This window comes from Phyllobates terribilis, unplaced genomic scaffold (genome assembly GCF_046119375.1).
Source record: "Phyllobates terribilis strain yellow unplaced genomic scaffold, ASM4611937v1 Scaffold_7__3_contigs__length_470593459, whole genome shotgun sequence".
NCBI classification, from domain to species: domain Eukaryota; kingdom Metazoa; phylum Chordata; class Amphibia; order Anura; family Dendrobatidae; genus Phyllobates; species Phyllobates terribilis.
The window spans coordinates 323,061,048-323,076,869 of NW_027362767.1; the positions used below are offsets into that span (position 1 = coordinate 323,061,048).

The window sequence follows — 15,822 nt, forward strand, 5'->3', positions numbered from 1 at the left end:
GTTAATGTGGTAGCAACAGCTGCTATAGGGCAAATCTGATATGTTCCCTACTAAAGAAATCTGTCACCCCCAAAACTCAAGTTAAACTGTTCAGATAGTCACATAGGTGATTTAGTCCTTATGAAACCATGACTTTTTTTTACCAGAATACACTTTTTTAAGAACTTAGGTTACCATTTCGAAGAGTCTAGATATTAGAGACAAAAAAACCACAACACCCATAATTAGCTGCAATGTCTTATTTTCTTTTGGCAAACTCTGAAAAACAGTTAAAGAAATAAAAGCTTGAAATCAAACATCAGTTCCATCTAGTACTGGGTGATTTTGCCTAACAATAAAATCATGATTTTTTTTCCCAACTAAAGGATAACTTTTCATTTTTATCTTGATTTTTGTTACTTTTGTGGGTGAGCTTAATGATAGGGCATGGCTAGTCATAACTCAACTTAATTACTATAACAAAGTGGTACCAATTATAGCCAAAATTTTAATTAATGCACACAAAAGCCCCCAGATCTGCCAAATTCATTAGACTGAGCACCTTGTAATGAAGCAGACTCTTCTTTAAAATGGGCAAAATAAATACCCAGCTTGATTAACTAGCCCCATAGCGCCCGGCTGTGCAAAGCACAGTTTCTTAGGATGCTTGATCACCTGCACTTCTCCCTCCCCTGACCTTCTCCACACAAAACACACGTTTCCCCGTCAGTGGAATGCATCATTCAGCTTCTGTGGGACTACAAGCCTCACCGTGTGCATGCTAGGAGTTGTAGTTTTTCAAATTCCAGAGTGCCACAGGTTATTGGTATAACGCTATACATTAATTGTACATATAACATTGTGCAAAAGTTTTAGTAAGTTGTTGAAAAAATACTGCAAAGAATGGTTTAAGAAAAAAAATGGTTTAAAAAGTGCCACATTTTTTTTTATTAATGATAATTTTTCGCAGCATGGAAAGTTATAAAGCTTGGCAAATCACTTTATTAGGGGATTGTCTCCACCCCTGTAAGAAAAAAAAAATTGCATGTAAGTTTCTTCCATACCCCACTTTTCTATAGTCTATTTACTGCCTCCAGGGTCCCGATTACCTGCGTTACCACCACATTATCACCGTTCCACCTATTTGGTATAATTGGTAACTCATAGACATGCCTATATTCCTAACAAATCCTTGACTCTGTGCAAGTGTACCTAGAAGAATAGGTGCCGGGTCTCTGGTTACCCGTGTGACTACCACTTAATTATTTGCCGTTTCTTATACTTGGCAATATTCTGTTTCACCATTATTGTGTACAGGGCTATATTGTGCATTTTTTTGACTAGTGGATGGCGTATTTATTTTTTTGATCACTTTTTTCATGAGTATCTTCTCCACAAAATACTCCCTCGCTATTATGTATTTTTTAGCTCTTGATCATTATTAAACTTGTCCCCGGTCCACTACCATCACTTGCTCTGTATATTTATGCCTTAGTCTGTCGTGATTCCATAATGATTTCTTTGTAATACTATTTATGAATGTAATAAAGTATGTGACTTTTTAATGGTGCTTGGCATCTATGTTTATATGCCTTGTGCCCATCATGGTGATGCTAATGCGCCTTGATATTTGGATTGTGGTTATTGACGTTATAAACATAAAAGGAGTCACATCAAGTGAAGTAACAGGAAAAAGCCTACCTGGATGAGCCATACTCCGGAGGAGGCTGGTAACGGACCATCGGCCCATCTGAGCGATTCTGTAGGCTGCCTCTAGGATCCCCATAGTGATGCCCCATGTCTTTAGCTTTTCCTAAACTTGGTAGAGTGGAAATATTTTTGAACGGGTAATCAGGAGGAGGTCCCCTTTGTTCCATCTTTTGTCCACCACCCAATGATAAATTCTTGTATACTTCAGGTGATCCAGAGGTTTTATAGAAATCTCCCGGTTGTGGGGAAAGAGGAGCACTGGTTACAGGGGCATGCGCTTTTACACCGCTAGTAGCCAGTGAAAGCTGCATGAGTCGTTCACTAAGGGACCGTACATGGCCCTGCTTTAGGTCCTTTAGGCCATCATCCTGATGAACTTTCCCCGCATTAACCCTTTGAACTGTGGGACGCCCCTCAGTCCTCATTTTTTGATTGGTCACACCAGTGACATAGAAAGCAGCTCCAACACTAGCATGAGGTTGTCCACGGAAGTACTGAGACTGAACCTTAGCCTCTTCGTAAGTCGGGAGCTCTTCACTGTTCTGACCTCTCAATGGTATCTGTTTCTCCATCATATTCTCCACTTGGATCTCCTGCCCTTGTGGCTCCTGGCGGGCAGCATGTGGAATTAACTGGGGGTCTTGAGGATTCAGTCCCTCGTTCTGCCCGCCACCATAGGGGGGCACGTTCCCTGTAGCTTGTTGATGCAAGGCCAACAAGTTACGGTTGTCATTAGGATTCCCGTAACGTAGCTGCTCCTGCAGCAGTCTTTGCAACACTGTGGTGGCTGCTTGCTCTTCTAAAGTCCTCATCTCCAATAGCGTCACCTCAAAACCAGAATCCAAGGGACCTGCAACAGCAGCAATTATGCATTAAATGACGAGCATAGTCATAGATTAAAAGCAGACACCATCCACCATGACCCTAAGAAAACAGCTAATTGTGGTACATAGCAGATTACACCTAACCAGTGAAAAATTACCAATTTCTATTCTTTCAAAGGATTAACCCAATTTTACATTCCCATAGGAGACCCGCAACCTATAAACCCCAGTCTACAAAAAAGTCCATTTTTACCTATTTCTGTCTGGTGAGAGTTGCTGCCCACCAACACTGTGATGTTTTCCTGGTCATGAGGAGGTCGGCCAGCCTATGAGGAATTGTCTGTCTGCTGCCTTCTTCAGTCTGAAAACACAATGAAAAGTAGCATTAGACATTACATGTCGAGATGAAGTACAATAAAAAACTATATTGTGGAACAGTGTTAGCCAGAAAAATCAATGTAAATACTTTTATGCCGAAAAATTACAAAAGTAGGAGTGATAATTCTTCTGGTTAGCCAATAAAAGGATCACCCTAGAATACTTTTGTCATTTTTTGGGCATGTCTAGAGAAAAAAAGACAGCAATTAACAAATATAATTCAGAAATGTAGCTGTAAAGGCCCTAATAAAAAAGACAAAATGTTATTCCCAAAATCACAAGTTAGTTATCCCCTATCCTTGGAATAGGGGATAAGTTGATCGCAGGGGATCCGACCACTTAGATCGCCAGCAATCCCAAAATCGGGGTTTTAGGACAAACATCTGAAGAGACCCATCTTGAATGAAGTACAGTTGTGCATGCTAGTCCTCTCTCCATTGTCAATGTGACTGCCGGAAAAAGCGGACTACAGCGCCCAGCTTTCCCAAAAACAATGAAAGGAGCAGAGATTGTGCATGCGCAGCCGTGCTCCACTCAAGATGGTAATATATGGCATGTCATATCGGACATATGAAACTTGGCCAGCCCTGCAAGTTGTTATCAGATCACTTGCAGCCGAATATTACAAGTGAAATTGCCATTGAACCCATTCTTTTCACACGTTCATCAACTGCAATGGTAAAAATTAGCAAATTGTTTCATGTAGTGCTGGAAGAAGATATACATTAACGCCTATTACAATATCGCCTTTCCTTGATAATGAACTTTGGTAAAAAAAAGAAAAGAAATGACTCACATTCATATGGATAATGAAATCATACCAACCAAACCATAGCAGCATTTCTATAAAGTAAGGCATAATAAGTCACCTTAGGTAGTATAACCCTATGGTAGGTGGAGGGTGGATCGTAAAACACAGCAGCAAACACCCAGTCCACATTCTTTGTAGATGACAAGCTAGAAAGCTGTAAGGAAGTGACAGACAGGTGAAGAAAATGACAGCAAGGCCTTCAAGAAGGTAAAGTGGCCAATACATGCTATTCCACATACCCTGATGAGCAAAGCAAGTCTAATCAAAGAACATGAAAAAGCAAAAACTCATCACAGGCCCAGTTTTCTATTCTCTAGCAATCCCTATGGTCAGATACCGTGCCATGATACCCAACAAAGCAAACTCCAATTAGAAATATAGACAGAGTGTAAGTGCCCTGGCAGGATTTAATGTTAGACGTGGCGTACACTAATGGACAGTACTGTCACACTGTATAGCAATGCACAGATCCATATGTTACTCAATGCAGATGGTTTTGTGAGACTTGACCACGGCTGCAAGACAGTCACGTGGCATTTATACTTTGCAGGAGACAATTGGCACAGTGTCACATTTACATTTGATTCCCAAGACTATGGGCCCAATTCATCAAGACCGTTGTTGACACCGATCTTGATGAGGAGATATGCTAGAGTCAGACGCTCCTGATTCATCAAAAGCTGTTCACCCTTTTATGAATCCAGAATGATGAACGAGTGGTGTGCACCTTGCACAAATCCTACTCTAGTGTCTGTTGGAGTAAGAACGGTGCCATAGCGAACACTGCCGTTCGGCATGAATTTGATGAGTGGTGGTTGCCATGCCCTTGTCTTGCCCACTTTGTTGGCGCTGGATGAAAATGGCGTGAGAACACCAAATGTCACAAAATTTTAGCACAGACTCGAGTTACTCCAATATTATGAAACTTTTGAAAGTTCTTTGCGCCAGAATACAGGTGTAAAAGCTTTGATGAATCGGGCCCTATGTGCATACATTGGGTATTAGCTGCAGGGTGGATTATCTAGAGGCAAGTTCTTAGCCCAATACAGTAACAGCAAAGTAGACGAGAAGAAACAAATCTCTTCTACACGTTGTGGATATTTCCGGCCTGAAATAAATAAACTTGTGATGCAGTTTATGAAATAGGCGGCAAGACAATTCTTTTGGCAATTCTATATAAAATATGTGTCGGAACCATACGTAGATTTGCAGCATCTTTTCCTGAAAATCTGCATTAGATTTGCTGCAAACAAATCTGGCGAGTGCGCATGTAGACCAAGCCAAACAAGAGTAACATTGGAGGCTCGTCATTTCTCATGCATAAGCCTAGCCAAAAAATGGACGTGCATCTATTGTCAGATCTGATATGGTATTATAATAATATAAAGAAAAAATACACATTCAATTAGTCAATATTTTTTTTTCTATTAGACTATCAAGAATATAATGTATTTGGTAAGGATTTCCTTAGAAGTCAGTTTGGATACGTTTTTGCTTCTCATTGACAGACCTACAGATCTCCTGACACGGAGCTACAGTCGGAGGACGCAAACTGGATCATTTCAAAGCAACACTTTTCTATTTCCTTTACTCAGATTTCACAAGAAAATAGCAAAAACCCCATCAGGTTTAACCTCTCACCTCCCAGGTTCACAAGACACGGTGCGTTGTTTAATATCACCTGACCTTTCCTTACATTGTAACATAAACCTAATAAATTAGATACTCCCAAAATGACAGGTTCAGGCACAGATACATGGAGGGCGAGTGCTGCCCTGAGGTGATATTCTATATTTTACCAGAATATCCCAAACAATGGGCACATACGGCTTAGTCCCCCGAGACCATAGCAATGTAGGACATAATGAATAGTCCATTCTGCCCAGACTCAGTGGCTGCCTGAAGCCGTTCATTACTTGTAATATTACACCACAATAACCAATGGGTATTTTCCTCTGTCGTCCATTTCCACCAATGATTAGTCATGAAAATCTAGGAGCGTAAAGGAGGCAGTACAGTCAAACGTCCTTCAGGAAGAGGTCGAAGAAAGGAAACTTCTCTACCATACTGGTCTGGACTTACTACAGATGAATCCATGCAGTGATCAATCGTTTCCTCCAGGTCTATCAATGATATCATTTTCTCGTACAGGTCCAAACCTGCACTATTTACTGGATACATGCAGCTTCGGCACGTGTAATTAAGGCACCCTGTCCAAACTAAAAACACAGGGTGTAGTAACATACCGCAGCTCACCATGGCAGATAACAGCGTTTCCTCATCACAAAGGTTATTATGAGGCTATGAGTCTAGATACAGATACTCATCCGAATGACCATTGTGCCGATACTGCACCGAGGGCGTTAACAAGTTAATATCACTCAGCACTAAGTGTACCCCACAGAGCACCCCATCTATATAACACCATGATAACACAGATAAAAGTAAAAAAAAAACTGGCAGACATTTCTGAAAGATTGTAGATTGTCCAAAGTGTTTCCTTAGTAACATTTGCCTGAATACACAAGATTCTCGGCAGCAAAATGGGAGATTAAAAGCTGCAGGAAATCAAACTGGATTGTGAACTTCCTTCCCTTTGTCAGGGGCTGTGACGGAGTAATGGCAGCTATTAGCACGGTATTACAGTACTATGTACATATCTGTCATACCTGTAAGGCTGACTGTTGAGTAAAGAGGACATTACTTTTCTGTGTTGTGCTAGCAGTTTTTAGATATCTAGATTTGACATATTGACAGCGCTACAGGTGGCCAGCGCACCCAAACACAGCGCTACAGGCGGCCAGCACCCCCCAAGCACAGAGCTACAGGCTGCAAGTGCCGCCAACCACAGCACTACAGGCGGCGAGCACCCCGAAGCACAGAGCTACAGGCTGCAAGTGCCGCCAACCACAGCACTACAGGCGGCCAGCACCCCGAAGCACAGAGCTACAGGCTGCAAGTGCCGCCAACCACAGCACTACAGGCGGCCAGCACCCCGAAGCACAGAGCTACAGGCTGCAAGTGCCGCCAACCACAGCACTACAGGCGGCCAGCACCCCGAAGCACAGAGCTACAGGCTGCAAGTGCCGCCAACCACAGAGCTATAGGCGGCCAGCACCCCCAAGCACAGAGCTACAGGCTGCAAGTGCCGCCAACCACAGCACTACAGGCGGCCAGCACCCCGAAGCACAGAGCTACAGGCTGCAAGTGCCGCCAACCACAGAGCTATAGGCGGCCAGCACCCCCAAGCACAGAGCTACAGGCTGCAAGTGCCGCCAACCACAGCACTACAGGCGGCGAGCACCCCGAAGCACAGAGCTACAGGCTGCAAGTGCCGCCAACCACAGCACTACAGGCGGCCAGCACCCCGAAGCACAGAGCTACAGGCTGCAAGTGCCGCCAACCACAGCACTACAGGCGGCCAGCACCCCGAAGCACAGAGCTACAGGCTGCAAGTGCCGTCAACCACAGCACTAAAGGGGGCCAGCACCCCGAAGCACAGAGCTACAGGCTGCAAGTGCCGCCAACCACAGCACTACAGGCGGCCAGCACCCCCAAGAACAGAGCTACTGGCTGCAAGTGCCGCCAACCACAGAGCTACAGGTGGCCAGCACACCCAACCACAGCGCTATAGGCGGCCAGCACCCCCAGGCACAGAGCTACTGGCTGCAAGTGCCGCCAACCACAGAGCTACAGGTGGCCAGCGCACCCAACCACAGCGCTATAGGCGGCCAGCACCCCCAGGCACAGAGCTACAGGCTGCAAGTGCCGCCAACCACAGAGCTACAGGTGGCCAGCGCACCCAACCACAGCACTACAGGCGGCCAGCACCCCCAAGCACAGAGCTACAGGCTGCAAGTGCCGCCTACCACAGAGCTACAGGTGGCCAGCGCACCCAACCACAGCGCTATAGGCGGCCAGCACCCCCAGGCACAGAGCTACAGGCTGCAAATGCCGCCAACCACAGAGCTACAGGTGGCCAACGCACCCAACCACAGTGCTACAGGCGGACAGCACCCCCAAGCACAGAGCTACAGGCTGCAAGTGCCGCCAACCACAGAGCTACAGGTGGCCAGCGCACCCAACCACAGCACTACAGGCAGCCAGCGCATCCAACCACAGCACTACAGGCGGCCAGCACCCCCAAGCACAGAGCTACAGGCTGCAAGTGCCGCCAACCACAGAGCTACAGGTGGCCAGCGCACCCAACCACAGCGCTATAGGCGGCCAGCACCCCCAGGCACAGAGCTACAGGCTGCAAGTGCCGCCAACCACAGAGCTACAGGTGGCCAGCGCACCCAACCACAGCGCTACAGGCTGCAAGTGCCGCCAACCACAGAGCTACAGGTGGCCAGCGCACCCAACCACAGCACTACAGGCGGCCAGCACCCCCAAGCACAGAGCTACAGGCTGCAAGTGCCGCCAACCACAGAGCTACAGGTGGCCAGCGCACCCAACCACAGCACTACAGGCGGCCAGCACCCCCAAGCACAGAGCTACAGGCTGCAAGTGCCGCCAACCACAGCGCTACAGACGGCCAGCACCGCCAACCACAGAGCTACAGGCTACAAGTACCGCCAACCACAGCGCTACAGATTGCAAGTTCCGCCAACCACAGAGCTACAGGCTACAAGTACCGCCAACCACAGCGCTACAGACTGCAAGTGCCGCCAAGCACAGAGCTACAGGCTACAAGTGCCACCAACCACAGTGCTACAGGCAGCCAGCGCCACCAACCACAGTGCTACAGGCTGCAAGTGCCGCCAACCACAGCACTACAGGCAACAAGTGCCGCCAACCACAGAGCTACAGGACGTCGACACCCCCAACCACAGCGCTACAGGAGGTCGGAGGGGACAACGTTTTATATCTATATAAAACTAACTATATGCAGTTTTGTTTGTAAGAAAACAACAATACTTAATTATTATCCAGACACATAATTGGGTGCTGCTTCCATATGGCTGCTACAAGATGAGTAATTTGGGACCGACTATAAGCTTTCTGATAACATAAATTATGTTTCCATAGATATTGCTCACTTAAACTCCTTTTTTTCCCCCTCTTGTTTTTAGACACTATTTAAATTACATTCAATTACTTTGGAGGTATTTGGGAAGTTTTGTGCAAAAATAAAGTATTGATATTCTCTGACATATACCTAAATATGCAATCTTGCCTAAAAGTATGGGACTTTCTCTTTTATTCCTTCATGTTACAGTCACCACTGGCTTAGTCATTGTGGAACACTAGAGCCCCCTGTAACACTAGGTAATGTATAACTAGCAGAGTGAATTTATTCAAGTGAAATTGCATCGTCTTCGATTTTACAAAAATCTACAAACTCCAGAATATGGATTTGCTTGCAATCTGCTTTTTCCCGTAAAAATAAATAATAATAATAATTAATTAAAAATAAATTATAATAATTTATTATTATAATACTCATCTCACGTCAGCACACCATCCAGTTCTACATCAAACCCGAACAAGTGACCATTGAATAGAAATACTTACTGGGCTACTTGCTTCACTTTTGATAAAATTTCTGCTGCAAATCTAGCAGTTCTCTGAATGCTGAGCCCACACCACTGATAGACATCTTTCTGTGTACACTGTGCATAGGCAGAAAGATGCCAATCAGAGCTCATGAATATGGAGGACTACATGGCAGCAGATTTACTAGTCCTCTAGTGATAATCTCCTGCTAATAAAGAAGTGATTTTATCAAAACAACATCAAGCAGCCCAGTAAGTGACACATCGCTGGAATCAGGATCTCTGTCCCTACATCATGCTGCTCTCATATTAGGTGGCAAAATGCTTGTGACAGACCCCCTTTAAGTAGAACCTGAATGGCATATATCTCTGCAGTTTTATGTACCATAGTTACATTCCCTGTGCACAACCACAATTTCTTTGCTTTGCTCCATGTACTAGACTGCTCTGAATGAACACTATGGTGAAGAAGTACAAAATGCAAATTAAACAGGTAACGAGGGTAACTCGTGTGGTTCAGTAAACATATTCCAGAGCTGCCCGCATTCTTCTGCAATGTAGGGTGTGGTGAGAAGCAGGTGTATGGATCAACGCCAGCACTGACTATCCATACCACACACACTGAGTCACCCATGTAGAATCAGGTAAGTAATCATTAGACGTTTTCCTATAGTTATACAGGAGAGTTGGAAATGCTGGACAAAGGGAGATATACCTATATCGAAACTGCTGCCAAGGAAAAGTGGAGCAGTTTCCCATTACAACCCATCAGATTCCAGCTTCCATGCTACTCTGTCCATCAATCTGCAATTAGTAGGTGATAATAGCAGTAGGTTTATCCCACTTCTGCAACCCCCAGAGATTGACAGAATAGTAACTTGTATCCCCCCGTGGTCCGTTGGTTGGATGGAGCAGCAGCAGTTTGCATATTCTAGGACCTTGCAGGTACCTGAAGACAGTCTAGAACAGGGATCTCAAACACACTGCCCGAGGGCTATATGCGAGCCCTGAGGCTCCACTGTGCGGCCCTCAGGCCCCTAAGGCAATCGCATCCAGCAAGCTAGGGGGCGCCAATGTCAGCACTTCTTTTGAACTGAACGTGCATCTTCGGACATTATTACAGGATTGGGAACTTTGTTACAGGGTGGGACATTATTACAAGATGGGACTTTATTACAGGATTGAGGACATAACAGGATTGGAGATAATATTACAGGATGGGGATCAGAATTACTATATGAGGCGAATTGTAAAATTATAATTATTGTATGGGGCCGATTGGGGTTCAAAAATATGGAAAACATTTAAAAAAAATGTAATATAAAGATTGAAAAAATCGAATAATATTTGGCCACTAAAAATGCTGTTTTATGCAAAAATTGAAGTAAAAGAGAAGGCCTGTACCATAACCCATATGATAAACACCATTAAAATCAATAAAAACATGGCAAAAAATAAAAGATGATAAAAAAAGTCATATAGAAAAATAATGGTATCACTGAAAACGTCATTTTCTCCCACAAAGAACACGGCCCTTCATATTCAAATTTTTTCTATGTGCGGCCCATTTGCCCGGCTGAGTTTGAGACCCCTGGTCTAGAACATCGCTGCACTTGGCCATCCATGTTGTGTCATACACTAGCATGGAGAAGCAAGGCGCATACACAACCTGCCTGTCCATTTAATTTTTCCACGCCTCTATTTTATAGCCAGGGGAGAAAGCACCATTAAAGTCCCGTATTCTGGCAATTGATGGGTGTCCAGGTCCCAGTAGTGGGACCTAGGCTGATCTGATAGGTGACATCTAGAGAACAGCAAGGACCCAAATTTATGAATTGGTGGCAGCAATTTGGTAAAGCAGAAAGCAGCCACACAACCACCAGTTAAAGGCAATGTGGCTGATATTAGAACAAATGCTGCGCGTCCCTAGAAACATTTAGCAGTCGGCTGCAATATATTGAAACAATGGTTTGTTTATGTGGGGGGCTGTGCAGCATTAGAATACTGTAAAGGCCAGAATGCAAAAATCACCATCAATGAAAAATTTGGCTTAAGAGTGAACACTCATTTTAAAGAGGAAGGAGACACAACCAACTGCGTCTGAGTGTCCGTCTCTAGTAGGTGTACATGCCCAAAAATGATGCACGGCAGAGGGCACGTTCACTCTGTCGGCACTATTATAGTCTATGGCGCATAGGTCCAAATAACGTTTTGCGGGGGGTTCGGACGTAAACCCTGATAGGACCAACACGCGGGTGCCAAGAACCAGTGTTAGAGCACCCTTACTAATACAGACTGGACTTTCTGTAAGTACCTTAGCTGCCCTACTATCATATATGTCAAGGTAATTATGCTGCCAGGATCCCACATACATACGCAGACCACGAACATACACTGATGTCGCCTCTCTGGTATATTTTCACTGCGGATAGAAATCTGTTGGCTGCAGATTCCAGAGGGAAAGAAGAATATAAAACCGCGGAATGCAGAACAAAGGCCAGAACTGGGCGGAAATCTGAGTCATTTCAATCCTCTGCATACACTTAACAAGGGGACCCTGATCAAAGGACAACTGATACTTCAGATTTATCAAGGCCACAGCAAACCTCCTAGAGGTGAGGCCATTCAGCAGAAAGACAAAAAGGTAGGCTACCTTTGTACTCCCCAGTAGATGTCAGTTAACCCACCTGCTGCCAGAGGCAGAGCACCAAGGACCAGCTGCCAGAAAAGGTATGTGCAAATCTACAAAGTGGCAAGAAAGGTATGCAGATCATTTTTTTCTTCAGGAGCATAGACCATACACTGAGCAGCCCATAACATCATTAAAGGGTAAGTGAACTTTCAAGCAACTTTACAGAATAAGAAGTTATGTGTGCACCTGAAGAATAACACTGTCTGGTTACTATATGTCTTGTATCTTGCATTTTCACCAGGTTTCCCCTCGGCAGGCTTGCTCTTATTTTGCAATGGACTCTGAGTTGATAAGACTAGCTGTTGTGATTCCTGCTCTTATTTCCCTATGTAGCAGACCGAGAGAAACAGAAGCAATATGGAGGATAATATACTGCAGCACTGAGCTGTGTAGATGTGAATCAAGCTCTGGAGTGAGGTGAAAGTGTAGCACCCTGAGGACTCGGCTGCTACAGGGGTATTACACCTCAAGCCAGAGGTGTGGTATTCCACTCCCGGGTAAGGATGGAGTGTGGGACTGAGCTCAGATAGCTGCATACACTACATACATCCCATTTCCGGGGGACAGACCGACGGTACTCCCACCAGTATATGTGCAGGTACGACAGTGTCTGTCCCTGGCTGGAGTGGGAGGGGGGGTGGAACATCCCAGTAGTGTAGGGGCAGATAGGGGGAGCAGTCTGGGTAAGGCTAGGAGCTCATTGGGTGCTGGTCACCTGAGCTCACACATAGAGGGAGTATATAAGGTGGGCACCATCTTAGATCAGAGTCAGTCTTCTGTAGAGGGTCAGTCAGTCCTGAGAGAGGTCCAGGAGCGCCTGCAGAGAGAAGAGAGAGAGGAGAAGAGAAGGACCCAGAGGGGGAGAAGAAGGAACCCCAAGAACCCAGTATACAACCAGAAGGGTGAAGGGTTGGCACGCAAGGGAACCGGATCCCAAATTAGTGGAGGAGAGAAACTACCCTCAACTAAGAACCGGAGGCTGCGACATTACATGTGGAGCAGCCCCTCACCAAGTCCACTAAGAAGGCACACCGAGCATAGGGTCGGGGAAGCCAAAGAAGGTTCACCCAACAGGAGACCCGAGGGAGCCGGACATAAGTGGACCCCTGGTGGGAACGGCCAGTAGAGAGGACAGTCAGAAAGGGAGCTCAGGACCACGCTCCAGAATTGCTTGGGGGTTGGCCGAGTCCAGGACCTGGTGGACGCAGCACGGCTCGGGCGGTCACTCAAGGCCAGAGTGACCAACAGAACAGCAGTAAGTAAAAACCCTGAACTGCACAGCCCGACTCTGAGTCTTCTTACCATCCACACTGCACCACCACTACCACCATCCTCTACACCTGACCCCCTGAGGCTATACCCCTCCCGTTGGGGGTTATACTACCACAGCTGCACATATACCACCAGCCTCAGCGGACCCTGCTGCAGCGGCGGCCTTTTGACCGCAAATCAACGGGTGGCGTAGTCGACACTAAGAACAACTATAACATCTGTAAAGACTGCCACACACTGAGTTTGACACCCTGGGCACGGACCGGGTCGCCGCCACTCGGAGACTACAACCCCCATCTGATATGGCTCCGGGTAATCCCCAAACAGCACTGGCCCAGGGGGCGCGTCAACTTTGGCGTAGTCGGCAGGATCTCGTGCCCGCAACCACCGGGTACTGCGTGCCTGAAGAAAAGTTCAAATTTACCTCAAGAAGAAGTCTCCCGCCGGTTCCAGAGGGTCCCCGCCATGGGACGCCATCACGGATCGTTTCCCGCCGGTTGCCCGCCATCTGCAGCTTTTTCCCGCCACTGGAAGACGATTCCCGCCATTTCCAGAAGATTTCCCGCCTTGAAAGAGCGGACGCCATTATGGGCGTGCCAGAGGGTGGCAAGAGGTCACCTCCCATCGTGGGCCAGGTAAAGGAATGGCGCCAAAAGCGGAAACCGCCCCCACCAACGGAGACTGTGATGCTAGAGATGTCCATCAGCGTGAGAGAACTGCCCCTGGAACTGACAATCACAAAGTTGCCCCGGGACCACCTTCAATGTGGGCGGAGACAGAACAAGAGAGCGAAGATGGGTGCAGCCTGGAGGAGTCTGGAGAGAGCGCACCCGGAGACAAGAAGTCTGGAGAGGACTCCGGAGAAGTCGTACCCGGAGATGGAAGGAGAGTAAGGCAGCACCGACCCTGTGGTCAGGAGCCTGCTGCAAGCAACAACCCCACTAGGCTTAGTGGAGATCCTGGCACAGCTCCCCCGAGACCGGGAGTGTGCGCAGACCGCGCTGGAGCGCCTCGCATGGAGGATGGCCCAGGTGCAGCGAGAGACGCTGACGGAGTGGAGCCGAGAGATGGCCCTGCAGGCAAGAACCCGCCAGCGAAGCACGCCACCCGAGACGAGGAGACAGACCGCCTCTGAGGATGGTGCAGGAGGAGTGACGGCCGGAGACGGCGCCGAAGAGGGAGCTGAACAGATGGAGGGACGTCACTACCCCGAGCCGAGAAACCGCGTGCCTGCCCCAGCTCCCCGTCGCAGAGCCCGAAATTCCCCCTGCCGTGCCCGTCGCTGCATCGTCACCGCTCCAGACAAGGCCTCAAGCAGAAGCCGCGGCCGCGACCCCTGTGACGTCACGCGCCTCAACCCTGAGCGCGGCAAAGCAGGAAACACCACCGGCATGGTCGCAAGGTCTAGTACCCCCGGGCGCCGCAGTACCAACAGCGCCCTCTACCTCCACTGAGCCACCGGCCTGGTCGCTGGGCCAAGTAACCCCGGGCGCCGCCGTCTTCACGGTGCCCTTTACGTTCAGGGTACCCCAGGCCTGGTCGCAAGGCCTGGCGAACCCGGGCGCCGCTACCACCACCGCGCCCTCAACATCCACAGCGCCACACCTGGGTGAAGACCTATTTGCCCAGGATACGTGCCCGGATGGGCAGCCCTTTAGATGGCCACCGGAGTACTACCAACTGGAACTCCAAAAAGCAAGGCCCCTGTGCGAGCCCCTGATTCCGGCTCCGAAGCCCGTTAAGAGGACCCCGCTCCCGCTGGAAGAAGCGCAGTTCGAGTGGGACCCCACCGGAGGAGACCTCATGGGGTTCACTCAGGAAACTCGGGCAGCCGCAGCGGAGCGTGTGGAGTGCTGCCGCCAGCAATTGGCAGTCTTCGAGCAAGAACGGAGAGAGAGGCGGGTCCGTGAGCAGCGGCTGCAGGAACAGAGCGCAGGGCAGAAGAGCAAGACCAGGAGAGACCCCCGTGCAGCTCATGGTCCCCGTACCACCGGGACTGTGATTAAGTTTCAATTGCAGCACGGGTGGGGCTTCATCAGGGATCACCACACCCCCGGCGACGTCTTTGTGACCAGAAGAGACGTGGAGTCCCATCTGCCGGAGGGACACAGAGGTCGTGACCTATATGTAGGGGACGAGGTCACGTTCACCCGGCACAAGTGTGCCAAAGGACCCTACGCCCTCCATGTACACCGGCTGACGGAGGAGGAGCTACGGTGTGAAGAGGAGCAAGAGGACCCGGACGGGTCTGAAGGAGGAGCAGGAGTACGCCGTCATTAAAGTACGGTAAAGAGACTGTACATAGTTACCCGTCAGGGTATAAGAACTGTTACTGCTGCTAGTTAAAATATAGTCCCCGTTGGGACCAGCAAATTGAACTGAAACTCGTGTGTCCCTATTCCCACTGACCGAGGACTGAGAGCGGTCATTCCTTTCCTAATACCTGGCCGAGGACTGAGAGCGGCCATATTTCCCCTTGTATATAGTTGCGCTTTTTAAGGCGCCCCCTACTGGTTTTATAGGAAAGCTGTGTTATTCTACAAGAGACTGTCGCACTTTACCCGGTCACAAGTTGCACCGTGGCCGGAGGAACAAGAAAGTTTACAAGAATGTTTATTATGAAAAAGTTTTATGCTGCAGAAATATATATATAATGTT

At 47.8% G+C, this 15,822-nt stretch overlaps 1 protein-coding gene across 1 annotated transcript in view; it reads right to left on the reverse strand.

Annotated features, from left to right (window-relative positions):
- AMOT (angiomotin) overlaps positions 1 to 15,822 on the reverse strand; it is a 69,352-nt gene that overhangs the window by 35,213 nt on the left and 18,317 nt on the right. Inside the window, exons 2-3 of the mRNA XM_073641144.1 lie at positions 2,767 to 2,874; positions 1,681 to 2,539 (exon numbers count right to left, since the gene is read on the reverse strand). Of these exons, the coding sequence (XP_073497245.1) occupies positions 1,681 to 2,501 (821 nt within the window). The 5' untranslated portion in view covers positions 2,502 to 2,539; positions 2,767 to 2,874. The remainder of the gene's footprint in view (positions 1 to 1,680; positions 2,540 to 2,766; positions 2,875 to 15,822) is intronic.